At 31.5% G+C, this 14,522-nt stretch overlaps 2 protein-coding genes across 3 annotated transcripts; one reads left to right on the top strand and one right to left on the bottom strand.

Moving 5' to 3' along the window:
• Positions 1-298: 298 nt before the first annotated feature.
• On the top strand, positions 299-5,602 carry SVP (K-box region and MADS-box transcription factor family protein). Its single transcript, XM_047315164.2, has 9 exons — positions 299-754; positions 887-1,094; positions 4,267-4,345; positions 4,576-4,640; positions 4,724-4,823; positions 4,903-4,944; positions 5,018-5,059; positions 5,144-5,298; positions 5,389-5,602. Exons 2-9 carry the CDS (start codon positions 913-915, stop codon positions 5,405-5,407), a joined length of 684 nt encoding a protein of 227 aa, XP_047171120.1. The 5' UTR covers positions 299-754; positions 887-912; the 3' UTR covers positions 5,408-5,602.
• A 4,412-nt stretch (positions 5,603-10,014) lies between these two features.
• LOC124839373 (very-long-chain (3R)-3-hydroxyacyl-CoA dehydratase PASTICCINO 2A-like) lies at positions 10,015-14,320 on the bottom strand. Of its 2 annotated transcripts, XM_047315163.2 has the most exons (9): positions 14,052-14,304; positions 13,830-13,941; positions 13,668-13,686; positions 13,250-13,338; positions 13,087-13,140; positions 10,979-11,049; positions 10,802-10,883; positions 10,344-10,440; positions 10,015-10,244 (listed from the first exon to the last, which is right to left on the bottom strand). In XM_047315163.2, exons 1-9 carry the CDS (start codon positions 14,120-14,122, stop codon positions 10,174-10,176), a joined length of 666 nt encoding a protein of 221 aa, XP_047171119.1. In that variant the 5' UTR covers positions 14,123-14,304; the 3' UTR covers positions 10,015-10,173. The 2 variants fall into 2 exon arrangements, 1 of the variants encoding a protein (XP_047171119.1); XR_015780946.1 differs by lacking the exons at positions 10,015-10,244; positions 10,344-10,440 and adding an exon at positions 12,178-12,406 and having other exon boundaries at positions 10,814-10,883; positions 14,052-14,320.
• Positions 14,321-14,522: the final 202 nt, after the last annotated feature.

The following is a 14,522-nucleotide window of genomic DNA, read 5'->3' as shown; positions in this document are numbered from 1 at the left end:
TAACATGATTTTGAATTTTGCAGATAATATATAAATACAAATTGTGTAAACATTAGGCACGGAATACGACGTTTGTCTCTTAGAATTGAAATGAGGCAGTTTACTTTGATTTTCACGAGCGAACTAGTTGGCCATTAAAAATGGATTTAGGAAGAAAAAATATCTTGAAAAGGAAGCTCAGTTCATTCCATGAATTTATTCTACACCAGTAAATCAATTAGTGACAAACTTGCACTCTTTGGGAGAAGAGTTGGGAACAGTGTTTCACCATAAAAGGGTATACCTTTTCCACACTTCCACACGCTCTCTCTCTTTCTCTCATTGGTGGCTTTCATCTCAAAGCTGGAACCATCAAACAAGCCAAACCAAACAACACCAAAACCAACATTCCTGATATCAACGCCTTCCCCCGAATAAGGAAAGTAAAATCCACAAGTACATCCAGCGACAAATTCCTTACTCAGCTAAACTCTCAACCTCAACAACAACACCCAACCACACACCATCCATCACCAACACCACTCCACAAAAATAAACAAAACTAAAATCCACCCTTGCAGATACCTTCTTCCACGATCTGCTACCAAGCTTTGATTTCACAAAAGCTAAATTTAGTTAACACCTGCATATTAACTTCTCTCCTGTGCATCATCACATGTCCCTCTCACACTAAACAAAACCACACTCTTTTGCTTTTGCTTTTCAAAAGACACTCCATAAATAGTCAACGATTCAGCCCTCCTTGCTTTTTTAGGTCGGTTTCTTTCATTGTATGTCGGTTCCTTATGCGTATCACTTACTCACTCCATGTACTTCGCTCACCCGGTTAATTCAAGAGGCTAAAGCTGTTTGCTTTCTTTTTCTGTTTTTCTTGTTTATCCAAAAGAGGATAGATTAAGGTGAAGGGTATATATGGCGAGGGAGAAGATTCAGATTAGGAAGATCGACAACGCCACCGCCAGGCAGGTTACGTTCTCCAAGCGTCGCAGAGGGCTCTTCAAGAAAGCCGAGGAGCTTTCCGTTCTCTGTGATGCTGATGTTGCCCTCATAATCTTCTCTTCTACTGGGAAACTCTTTGAGTACTCAAGCTCCAGGTCTTTCTTTTCTTCAGCTTCTCTTTCTTTTCTCACTGTTTATGTCTGAAAAGAGTTTATGGGTTTTGGGTTGGGGAGGTGAAGATAAGATCTATATCTATATTGAGAGTTTTTCAGAACTTAGCTAGCTACATGAAGTCATTCTTGCGTACACCAACCATGTATATACTGGTTCGGCTGGTATAGATGGTGAGTTTTCATTTTAATGAACATGACAGTGTTTTGGAAGTTGAGTTATGAGAGTTCTGACTTCTGATATACTTGTTCGGCCTTCATGGTTGTCTTGTGTTATTTAATTGCTTCTGAGACATTTGTGTGCATTGTGCTTGAAGCTCAGTACCCACTGTTCATTTCTATTGTCTGTTTTTTGTTGACCATTCCTCCTTTGCTTTCTTGTTGTAGAGTTTTAGGTATAAAAATTTATCAGATTGTACCGATTACTTACCATAGTTTTAACTATAATACATGAAGCATCTATGAACTGAAAGAAATGGATGAACTTGAGTGGATGAATTTGGGCAAGGTGATTAGAGCTGATTTGCAATGAAATGTGTGGCAACCTCCTCTTTTGTTTCCTCGGTGAACTCATGAGAAAAATAGAAAAAGACACCTTATTGTGCACTTTCACCTATTTTTTTTCGCTACATAGTTTACCACAATGATATTGGAAGAATTTGTTTGAAAAAAAATATTCTGGAATGATCTTAAAGAATTATTTACAATTTTTTATAGTAATAATAATAGAAAATATTAATAATAAATAATAGCAATAAATATATTCATATTTTTTATTATTTAATGAAATAATCTTTCTTTCTATTTTCTTTATTTTCTTTCTTCTCCATTATTTTTTTCAATCAAACCATTTCTATCTTCACTCATTTTTCCCTTCTCTATTTTCTTTTCTCTTCCATTCTCTCTATTTCTGTCGTCTTTATCAAACAAGGCCAATCATTGTTATTTTTCTTTTTATAATTAAATTTTTAATTATGTGCTGCATATATGTGGCTGGGAAAGAAAATGATGATGATTATTTACTCAGTACTTCATAGACGTTGTTCTCCAATTCAAATATTAACTTTAAATGACGATATCTGATGAAATATTTCCTTTGGTAAATTGCTGAGATTATAAGTTTAATTCTGATTAGGAAACAAATTTATAATATTACCTGTTCTTTCTGATTACAATGCATGAAAACACATTGCTTGGATAAAACCAAAGTTATTTGCTGTGTTAAAAACAATTTTTATTTTTCCTGAAATCAAGTCGTTTATAGAAACACACTGATGAGATGAAAAGCTTGTTTTTGTCAGTAGAAGTATGGATGTGTGTAACTGTTACACTTTTTGTCATCTTTTTGAGCTAATATAAGATTGCACACATTTTTCTTACTTATTCAAGATTATCCAATCATATTGCTTCTTTGATGCGTCAACTTGTAGCTGTTTTGAATTTTTAGTGTTGTTGAGATAGTAATATAAAAACTCTTTGTGAGAAAAGAGAATGATGAGTCACTGCAATCCCCTGGGTTATCCATGTGACATTTGTGGGCTTAACTCTTTGGAAAATGAATTAGCCACCATTAACAATCCCAGATGAAAGTATGCAGAAACTTGATGAAATAGTACATGCCAAATTAGCCCTGGTTTGTGGCAGTAATTATCATCATGATGATATCTGATATAAGCAACCATTCGTTTTGCGCCTTAATTTTTTTCACTCATGATTTAGAGACTTACTGCTTTCAAAAGGTTTTATGCTTCAAGTAATTGGATTTGTGTATCTGCTTTTACATTTTTAGACAATCTGAAAGAAGAAATAATGGGTTTTCTTTGAGTTAATCTTATAAGAGGCAAATTTGCAACAGGGAGCCTGTAAAATTTTCCTTGAGAAACCTTAATCAATGTTACTTGGATAGTTTGACTGAATATGCAACAACTACTATATATTCTATATTGTGCTTGGAAAGCTGAATTTGGCTTTCTTTTGGGTCGGTGTTAGCGTTGGTAATAATAACACCTTTTCCCCAACAAAGTTCTCAAGCATATTAGAAAAAGGAGTAAGAAAAAGAAAAGGTTGAAATTAATTTATTTATGAACTAATTTTATAAAAAAATATTAAATCTTTATTTTTTAACGTGAGAATAAGTTAATTTAATTGATAATTTTTTTTTATTAAAAATATTTATGGATAAACTTATCCAACTTATCCTTGTTAAGTGACATTGATTTGCCTAATCTGTGGGTTTTTTTTTTTACTAACCTGTTCTTATATGAAAGCTGCTGCTCTACATGTACCTTGTCATTTTGATTACTTTCCGTCTTCCAAGGCTTACAATATGGGAGGTAGAGCACAGAGTTTTTATTTAGGAATTAAGAAAAGCTGGTTGGTGTAAGAGAAGTAATGAGTCATAAATGACAGTTTTAAATACAATATAAATGAGTTGTTTAGATATGATTTGACAAGACTTGACTCATCAAACGAAGTGATCTCGTAAAGTGTTATATATTTGGAAATGTTTCTCTTTTAAGAAACTTTTCAAAGAAAAAAAAGTTGTTTCTTCATCAGGTAAATTTAAATAGAGCTATTTCACAGAAATTTTCTTACATAGGTTTTTATATATAGTTTTGTAATTAGTAAATAAATTAATTTCAACTTAAAAATAGAGCAATTGATTTTTTTCTTTTAGAAGTTGTTATTATGAAAATATTTATTAGTAATAGCTGCGAAAAGTGAGAAATATAGATGAAAAGATAATTAGAGTTTCACTAGATTTAAAAAGGAATTGGTGAGATATATTAAGAGGGATTTGGCTTTTGTTGCTTAAAAGTTGTTCTTAGAAAAGCCTTTCGAAGGATCCTGGCATAGTTTCAACTAAGATAGTTATGATCTTGACGGATCGAACGCTGAGTCTTGTTGTAAGTGATGCTTGTTGAAATAGGTAGTTTGACAAGTACAATGTGTTCTCCAGATACTGGTGTTCTTAACTGGGAGTTGCCTATTTTTCTTTATGCCTGTAAATAAAGAAACAACCAAAACAAACAAACACAACCATGTTTTGTTTGGTCTTATGCAACGTCACGTGGATGTTTGATCTTAAGTTTACTTTAATTTCTTGGTGGTTTTTAATGTATCCATGATGTGACTTTGATATCATTGTCATATGAAGCATGAAGGAGATACTTGAGAAGCATCATTTGCACTCAAAGAACCTAGCAAAGATGGAACAGCCATCTCTCGAGTTGCAGGTTGGTGGTACTTACATTTTCGTGTTGAACTACTACTTACAGAATTCACCACAATTTCATGAGAAAGTAAATTCATGATCGCGTGTTGTCACACTTAATTCTGACGCCATGTTTAGGAGATTGGATACGTTGGGTTGGGATAAAATGAGTTAAATTTTCAGAATAAAACTATTTCAAAGGTTTAAAACTTCAATGGCAATTAATCATTAATTTCTGAAATGATTACTCAGCTGGTTGAAAACAGCAACTGCAGCAGATTGAGCAAGGAAGTTGCCGAGAAGAGCCATCAACTAAGGTACAAAGTCTGAGAATTTCGTGATTGAAAATGAATTTGTTTGTTGAAATGTAAACATATATAACAAGGAAAAAGAAATGCAGGCAGCTAAGAGGAGAGGATCTTCAGGGTCTAAACATAGATGAATTGCAACAGCTGGAGAGGTCTCTAGAAACTGGACTGGGGCGTGTGATAGAAAAGAAGGTCTTGCATGCATAAATCTATCTCCTGAATAATTTCCTTAATGACTTTATATAATTGATTAAACCCTTTTGATTTTCAGGGAGAGAAAATTATGGAAGAGATAGCTGATCTCCAAAGAAAGGTGAGAAACTGAACATTCCACAGATTAATCATGTTGCATTGGTCGACAAATAAAGCTTTAAGTGAACCTGCAGGGAATGGTATTGATGGAAGAGAACGAGCGACTAAAACATCACGTATGATATTTATTTTTAAATTTTGTCTCTAATTTTAACATGAAACATAGAATGTATATATTGTGTAATTGTGTTGCACGAAAGGTGGCGGGCATGGTTAATGGTCAAAGACGTGGTGGTGCCGGATCTGAGAACTTTGTTATGGATGAAGGTCAGTCTTCAGAGTCTGTCACCTACGTTTGCAATTCTGCAGGACCTCCGCAGGACTATGAAAGCTCAGATACGTCCCTCAAACTGGGGTCAGTCTTCATTTTAGCACAAACATTCAGAAATCAAGTTTTGTTTCTCATTTACTTCATCTGGTTTAATCTTTCATGAATTACTTGCAGGCTGCCATACTCAGGTTGATGGGAAACTGTTTGAAGAGGTAAAACTGAAGCAAAAATGACAATATCATGGTCTGAATTTTCGTTAGTTATTGTGACTCTATTGCCGTGGTCGTATATATTAGTGGTTAATTGTAATGACCAATGGGCACTTAGATGATGTTGAAAGTAACTCCTAGTGAAGTTTTTAATTGCCTTTTTTTAATTACTACCATAATCCTTGCTTCTCTGCCTCTTATTATAAGTATTTATAGAAGAAAATAATATGTATAGTAATGCTTTGAATAGGTTAAAATTTTAATTTCTATCAATGCCTGAAGAAGATAGATGATAAATGCAATAGAATCTCAAATGTGGATTTATTTTAACTTGCTCGATTTTTTTTTTATTTTCTTATTAGACGTTTTAGATAAAGAAATTATATCTGTACATGTAGTGAGGGTGTTTGAGAACAAGTAGAGCCTTGATAGTTTATATCAGTTATCCTCAAAGCTATGCATGGAGAATAGATTTGTGGTTTGGCATATTTACACACGTAGAGGAAATCGATATAAGATATCTAAGTATAAGAATCTCGTGTTATGTGATAGTATAATGTTGCATATATAGAATTTTAACAAATATTTTGATATTTCTCTAGTTATTTTATTAGAAAGTTTGATTTGTACAATTTTTTTCTTATTAATTGGTTTATATGTATGCTTGTCATTATTTATAGACTTTAGTACTTCTGTTTTTTCTAATATTTATAAGAATTTTTAAGTGTTTTTCTTCCATTTTTTTTATCAAACTAAATTATTAGGAGTCAACATCGTTTTGATATATGAATGTTAACGTTAGATGTGTTAATTAACGTTTCAAGTCATCATATTTTAACTATGTTAATATTGATATAATGAAAAGGAATATTACATTTTGACTGCATTTTAATGTATATTAGGATCACATTGAGTTAAAAAAAATTAATAAAAAGAATTGAACAATTATTAAAAGTATTGAACCAAAAGAGGTATTAAGTTTTATTTATTTATTATGAAATTTGTTTTTATTTCTAAATAATACATTATTCTAATACACTGTCTTTGTATCGAGATATGAATATTTTGTATATAGGATTAGATATTTGTCAATAATTCAATAATACTCAGATAGTAAGTGTACAATATATCTAATAAACCTTACTAAGATGGCTTTCTTGAATTCCATTTTCAATGTAAAATGTTGTATTTGTTCTACATGTGCTATTATAATGGCTTTCTCCACAAGGAAATTGAGTATGTAATTGTGTATGGATGTTTATAATAGGTAAATGGATAGATGTTCAAAAAAGTGAACCTTTATATTGAACAAAACAATGATTACTATCATTAGCGTTTTATGATTGTGGATGTTCAAGACTGTTACATTGAACAAAACAATGATTACTATCATTAGCGTTTTAGGATTGTGGATGTTCAAGACTGTTACATTGAGTTATAAATATTGTGAAATTAATGTTTTCATTGAGTGCTTGAAAACAAAATTCATTTTCTTACATTAAAGGTAAAGCTCTGAAAATGGGTAACTCGGTTTGACCCACTTATTAGTGACCCACCACGAGTTGGTCACTTAGTGAGCCAACCGAACCTGACTTACTTATTAGTGAGCTGAAAAAATTCAAACTCAGTCTGATCCATCACGGGTTGGTTCACTAGCTCACTTAATTATAACTTTTTTTAAATAATTTTTTTATTCAAATCTAAATAAATGATATTAAACTCCAAAGATAATTCAAATAAATAAAAAATATCATACGTAATTCAAAATTAAGCACCAAAGACGAACAAATAAGTTTTTAATATTGATAATTTTTGGATCATTTGTCCATATATAATATTGGAGTTTTGAATAGATAAATCTATAATATTTTTTTCTCTTGAAGCATCTTTTATAATAATAAAAAATGCTAACTAATAATATTGAAACACAAAATAATAAATAATTAAATTAAATTAGGTGGTTGGTGACTCAATCCGGTTCATAACGGGTTCAACCCGGATGAGTCGGATTGAAAATTAACCCGCATAAAAAAAATTACATTTTTTTCAAAGTCAACTTAACTCAAACTTGTAATAGATCAGGTTGACTGTCGGATTACAACCTAATTTAATAGCATACACGTAAAAAAACTATTTAGTTAATATTTATAGATATCAAAGAGTTTTTGGGATGTGAAGTTCTTTTCCTTTTTTTATGTGTTTTTAATTTTGTCTGGTTTTAATTTATTTTTATCTTATTCTTTTAATTGTTGGATGTGAAATGTTTTTTTTCTTCTCATTGTATATATTTCATAGATTTCATAGATATGTTGAATTGTTCTTTAGTTCCTTGGTGTAATATCTCTCAAAATGGAAATTGGTTATCAAAGATTTTATTCTTGGTTTTGTTAATAAATTTTTGGCTTGTTTCTATATGATAAATTATTGAATTTTTAGTTTTTAATATTTTTTATTTTCTTCTCTTTTGGAATAATTGTGTGGCATTGGTTTTAGAACTTGTCTAGGTTAGGTCAGTAGTGTTAACGCAATCATGATTTTCACAAAAAAACTTGAAATAGTAACATTTTAATCATTTTTATTCTATTTTATCTTAAAAATCTAAACATATATTATTATTTTATTGAAGAGAATGTCAAATAGGTCTATTTTTTTGGAGGTGTAAAGTATTATTTTCCTTTTCGGTATTAAAAATTTTCATAGTAGGGCTTAGAAAATTCATAAAAAAAATCACAAATAATTAACGTTTACTACAACAAAAATCATAAAGTATTGTAGCCAGACAGAATAATCATATATTATCCTCAGCAAATGTTGATTCATTATTTGCATATTATTTCCATTCTCATTTATAATAAAAATAATTACATTTATGTTTACATATACATAAATTTTATTTATTAATATTTTGTTTAATGACATTTTTATTAAAATACTATAACTTTAATTAATGTCTGAATTCTGTTACATTATCATAACATATATTATTTGTTTTAAAATAAAAAAATAAATTAATAAAATTTAAGCATTTAACTGTTTTTCCTAATTAATGTGAAGTTACATTTTTTAATAAGTGAGAATGTGAAGTTGTTTTTTTACGTAAGAAACAGGAAATCTGATGTTTTTTTATGTGTATTTGACTTTTTGTTTAAATATTTAAATTAACTTGTATTTTCTATTCAACAATCCTAATATAATTGAAATTTTTTTCATATTTAATTAGAAACAATATTCATTTATAAGAAAATGTCAGGTTCAAGAGTCATGAGTTATAAGATATCTCCATTACAACATGTTAATATAATATATGTGAAATATAAGATCTAGGCGTTAAATAAAATTCTTGACTATAAAAATAAAATAAAATAAATACTTGGTAAATTTAAAAAAGTTAAAGTGTTATAACACCTTGTAAAAATTGGGAGAAATTAAAAAAAAAACGTCGCAGGGGTGGATGACGCTATTCATAATGGGTGATCCATTTTAAATAAAATCTTACAAATAGATTCTTTAAGCATGTGTGTGTGTTATTAATTTTATTTTTAATACATTAACAAGAGATTAACATACAATAATTATCATGTTATTTGAATTTGATTTGGATCTATTTATTGCCTTAAACACCATACTAGATAATAACATGGGAGAAAAAAATATGAGCAATTAATTAACTTTTTAAATTATTGTCAAACAATGGTAGTTAATCTTTTAGTCAGCCCTTTTGAATTATAAAAATAATCTTTAAAATCATTAATTAAAAAATACATTTCATGTGTATTATCACTTTTTTGTATTTTTGGTAGGATAATAAAATCTAAATTTTATAATATTATTGTAAATAATTTTTACTTATTTTATAAGTAGTTTTATAATAAAAAATGACTAAATTTAAAAAAAATCACATAAAAATAATTAAATTTAAATAAAAAAATTTCTTAAAACATTAAACTAATAAAATAATTAATTTATTCAAAAAATAAAATTAAAAAATAAATATATACGCAAAAAAAAAAAAGAAACCTCATATATATATATATATATATATATATATATATATATATATATATATATATATATATATATATATATATATATATATATATATATGTATGTATGCATGCGTGTGCACAGCAGACGAGTAAAACTCAAACAAAAACTATACTTATTACATTAAAATCATTAATCTTTTTACAATTATACTAAAAAAGACAATCAACAATATCATTATATAAAATGCATGTACTGATATTTCTCACGAACCATTATATATGTCAGCAATTACCTACACAATTAATGGATATAATCGAAATTCAATCGAAACTACAGCTATTATAAGAAAACTATATAAATTTTTATTATTTATATTAAAAACAAAAATTGACAATGCATATTAAATGAAAACTATATTTTATCCGAAAATATTTTTATTTTAATAATTTTGAATTAGAATTTCTCAATATAGACATTCCGTGGAAGGAGAGAAAGAGACTGTTTTGAAAACTTGCTTGTTTCCTAACGTTGAGTCATTTCTGATCCAAAGGTCATTTGAGCTATTGGTGAATATTTAGCGCATGGCCATTTCAGAAATTAGGAATTTAGCACAAAAGAATCAAATCATTTCATTTCCCTTCCTCCATTGTTTTGACTTTAAGATAAATAACCTACAATTTATGTGAACAGGAAGAAAGACATGTCCATATCCTTCCTATGTTTGGGAAAAAACAAACAAAATGAACACACTACAAATGCTACTCTACTCTTTCTTTGATTTTGATAGAGCTTTCTTCCTCTGTGCAAGCATGTAACTATACAGATGTATGCTACCTGCATAGAATTATGATGCCATGCAAAAGATTGTAAGGTTAACGAGAGGAACGTTAGTCAAAGCATAAATTAGTGGTGAGAAAGATGTTGAGCTCATGCCTGGAACATAGATTCCCAACACAACAATAGCAGCACAAAAGTAATCGAATGAGAAGTTCCATTTGTTGGGCATCCTTATGCAGTACTTAACTGATGCCTGAAAAATACTGAGCTATTTAACTTGGGTAATGAAAAAACACCATATCAAATAGTCTCAGTCAATCTTATTCATGAGTGACAGACAGACTATCAAGTTTTTTCTCATTTCTCCATTATCATTTTGGGAATCCCAAAATATAGCAGGTGCTCAGGTTTCAAAACATCAATAAACACGAAACTTGAGGGCAACGTAGATTTCAAAGGATAATGCTTTTTCCTTCTTAACTAAACCAAACTTCGTAAGTTCCTCTTGGTGAATATAAAGGCAAAAGAGAAAATATGCATTCCCGGTGAACAAACAGAGCCAGACCAATGGGATTCTAAAAGCATTGTGGGCATTTGCTGTTCTAAATTTTTACCTTGATGAATGGCAAGGCAATGTATATCAGACCAACTTCGCTGCTGATGCCTGTTGGATATAGCACTACAAAGGTGCTATACCTGCCAGAACAAAACATGCAGTTCATATAACAGGAAGTCAAGAATATGAGAATGATTACCATATTAAATGCAGAATTCCAGATTCAACTTCATACCGGAGCCACAAAAGCCATGAAGGGGAAGATCCAAATGCCTCTTTCAAGCAAAAGAAAGAATAGCGAATAATCTACAATTATTACAGAACAGCAAAAAGTATTATCAATATTGATTGTTGTTAATAGTTCTCTTCCCTTTTCAATAAATTATTTTTCCATGGATTACAAGAAGGTATGTTTACCATAAGGAAAAGAAGAATTGTAAGTGCAAGTCTAAAAGGCTTCTTTAGCAGTCACCCAAATTATGCCTTAAATTGCAGACTGAACTTACTGTTCAGAAGGGGTTTTGTGCGCAACTTATTTCAAAATATTGGGCCCCAATTATATAGTATAGGTTTCAGCTAGCCAGATATCACATGGCTATAATAAGGAGTTAGTCTGAACTTTGAAGTGAAATGATCTTAAAAGCCTAATAAATTACACTAATACTCCTAGAGTTTTGTTGAATTACCCCAAATGCTCCTCCTTTTTTCGTCACGGCACTAACCCCTTTAAGTGTTCAGAAAATATTACATTGACACCCCTTATATATTAAACCAACCTCCTAATTGTTTTAAAAATATTACAGCATATCATCCTATAAGGAAGGTTGTTGTAAGCATTAAAGAAACAGAGGGAAGGTGTGCAATGTCAAAAAACCTAATGGGAAATCAGTGTAATTTACTCAAAGCCTAAGCATGTTATCATGTTGAGCACAAAACTTGCAGTTTCTTACTAATAGTAGGGGATTGGATACTGACAAAATAAATTAGAGAAATTTTGAGCCTGACCACATTCATTTTAGACCATTTTTTTCACTTTTTAACCTGTAACCAAGACTGATCCAAACTAAATATTGTGGGTTTGATTGGATCCTGTTTCCCTGATCAGCCGTAGTACCAAGGGGAGGAATTACAGCAAGTCATAAATTAGTGGGAGGAATTGAATGCAAAAACCAATTTCATAATAGCCAAACTAGATTGCCTTACGAATAAATGATTTCCCTTTGGCCAAAGGGGAAGCATGACAGAGTAACAAAGACAGTTTGAGGTAACTGCCACATTTGTTGAATCACGTGAGAAATACCCCATAGTGCATTTTTTTAATGGATTAAAGGCGTAGATACATTTAAAAATCGAGCACTTTTGCAACTGTGCTAACTCAGTTTATGCAGATCAAAAAGAAAACTGAAGATAGAAACTCAATTGAGAGAACTGTACCGATGGCATATGTCTGGTGAGTTATTCAGCCTCCCTCAGCATTGGCAAACATACCAAGCAGAGTTTGGATGAAACATGGTGACAGCAGTACCACAAGGCATTCCCAAGGCCAAGACAGCTCCCATACAAAAGATGATGAACTTTCGAGAAATTCAAGAAAGGAGTGTGAAAGGGCATAGCTTAAGTGTGACGCGAAGTTCTTCCATAGGGGTATCACCGCAACGGTGTACTATAGTAAACGGATGAAGAGACCACAGCAATGATATCAGACAAAAAAATCATAGCTAGTGTGAGAACTAACAGAGAACATTGCAAAACACTATTTTAAATATGAAACATTGTAATTTTAGAAGGGTCCACTTGGGATTTGGTCCCCTCCTTTGAATCAGAACTGAAACACTATTTTCTCAATCACTTGTGCACACTCTGTTATGAAGTAGCTGCAGCTCTTCTCCATCCAATAAACACCTACCCTTTTCCAGCAACATTTCTGGTATTTCCCAACATTTTATTGACAACTGTGATAGTTTTGGCCATCCTCAGCCTCTGCTCTCCATTGATTCAAATAATCCGAGTCTCCGGCCATTTTCTGCCAAACCTGTCACTACTTCCAATCAACTGTGGCCTTTGCATCATGGCTTGGCTCTATATCTGCATTGTTCTATTTTAACTTAACTTTCTTGTGCTCACTTCTAAGTTTTTTCCCTTTGCATTATGACTACATCCTACACATTATACGTTTTCTTAAGAGCCAACTCTCACAATGACATTTATCCCCAGAAAATCTGCAGGCTCATCTTTCACTACGATGGATGAATTTAAAATCCATAAACAGACTGATGGAAATGGAAACTGGCATGATCAAGTACAAACACAACAACATGATAAAAGCAACCATGAAAAACTTGCCTCGGTGATGGACCAGCTGATTAGTAGGGAGGTAACGAGCACATGAGTCCGAGTCTTCGTTCACAGATATATGTAAATTTTCAATAAAAGAATATAGTTGAAAGTGGAATTGATTTATCAAAGGAAGCAAAATAAAAATAAAAAAGTTCAAGTTTGTCCTGACCTCGGGGAAACTCCATAAAATGCCCCAAGCCACGAACAACCTTGAACCTATCTGCGGCAAGGTTGCTGTTACTGGAGACCGCACGAGACCTTTGTCACGGGTAAACAAAAAAGGAGAATAAGTTCATAAACAAACAGATACTAACATTAATTGATTTATGAACAAAGTTCAAGTTCTTTCTATTATTGCCATCACTTTCTGTGACATATGAATGTTTTCTTCGCCAATGCACCAAATAGACTTTTTAGAATATTTTGCGGCGGAACTTTTTGGAAAATTAAAAATGGTGATACTCAATTGTCTCTTTGATTCGACAAATTCATAACAATGACATAAGGAAATTAATATAAACTTGGTCTATACTAAATTCCCATTTTCCCCAACCCTACGTAATTGCAATGAGCATAGGCTTACTCACCGACCAAACCATGAAGAATCTAGCAAGCCGCACCAAAAACCACATGAAAAAAAGTTGAAACTCAGGTTAATTCCCACAAGAAAACTTGAACATTTTCCAATCCAACAACAAAAGGGTGTCTCCAGAGTTAACAAAAATCACTTATTTTCTTAACTAAGATACCTCGAGAACAGCTGCAGTTTGGGAAAAAAGCAAAGGTTTTTCGGCAGCAATGTATAAGTTTTCATGGCCCGATTCCTTCAGCGTCTTCAGAACAGTAAACAGAACCAGAAACCTGTGCAGATCGACAAACTTGAGCAGTTACATGCAGAAACAATGAGGTTGACAGCGAAAAAAGAGAAATTTCTGGAATATGCTGGTTGAAATGAGAAATTGAGTGAGTACCATCCACCGAAGAGGGTAAAATTGTAGGCGGTGAGGTAGACACGCCTGAGAAGGGAGAAGAAACCCGCCATAGATAGATATGAATGAGAAGAGTTTAAATCAGAAAATGGAAGAGATATGAATGAGTTGTTGCTTATTGTTACCGATTTGAAATGGCATTTTATGATGAAAGGAAGAAAGTGTTGGTAGAATGTCCACTTGGGTAGTTCAACTCCCCCAAACTACTACTTCAAGTTTTTGCCTTGTAATATGTGGGGATGTGAATCAAGAGCTGCTCTTTCTAGATTAGCCACCTCAAAATGCGACTACTGAATCACACTTTTATTGAGGTCATTATTCTATTATAAATTTTAAAACGTGACTATGGGTAACATGCAACAAGAAATTTATACTCTTCCTTGATAGAAAAATAATATGATACCGTTTTTTTAAAATAAAAATAAAATAAAACAAAAACAAAAAAATTACCAT

Source organism: Vigna umbellata, chromosome 7, assembly GCF_029865625.1.
Source record: "Vigna umbellata cultivar VRB3 chromosome 7, Vumbellata_1.0, whole genome shotgun sequence".
NCBI lineage: Eukaryota > Viridiplantae > Streptophyta > Magnoliopsida > Fabales > Fabaceae > Vigna > Vigna umbellata.
Note: the sequence above shows the minus strand (reverse complement) of the source record. Positions and strands in the feature narration are given on the sequence as shown.

What these genes read in the sequence shown, in the direction of transcription:
- SVP (XM_047315164.2), top strand. Translation starts at nt 913, where the DNA reads ATGGCGAGGGAGAAGATTCAGATTAGGAAGATCGACAACGCCACCGCC. An exon ending in TTTGAGTACTCAAGCTCCAG is followed by an intron (nt 1,095 to 4,266) that starts GTCTTTCTTTTC and finishes TGTCATATGAAG; the next exon opens with CATGAAGGAGATACTTGAGA. An exon ending in ACGAGCGACTAAAACATCAC is followed by an intron (nt 5,060 to 5,143) that starts GTATGATATTTA and finishes GTTGCACGAAAG; the next exon opens with GTGGCGGGCATGGTTAATGG.
- LOC124839373 (XM_047315163.2), bottom strand. Translation starts at nt 14,122, where the DNA reads ATGGCGGGTTTCTTCTCCCTTCTCAGGCGTGTCTACCTCACCGCCTAC. An exon ending in TTTACCCTCTTCGGTGGATG is followed by an intron (nt 13,942 to 14,051) that starts GTACTCACTCAA and finishes CGATCTGCACAG; the next exon opens with GTTTCTGGTTCTGTTTACTG. An exon ending in TCATGGCTTTTGTGGCTCCG is followed by an intron (nt 10,884 to 10,978) that starts GTATGAAGTTGA and finishes TTGTTCTGGCAG; the next exon opens with GTATAGCACCTTTGTAGTGC.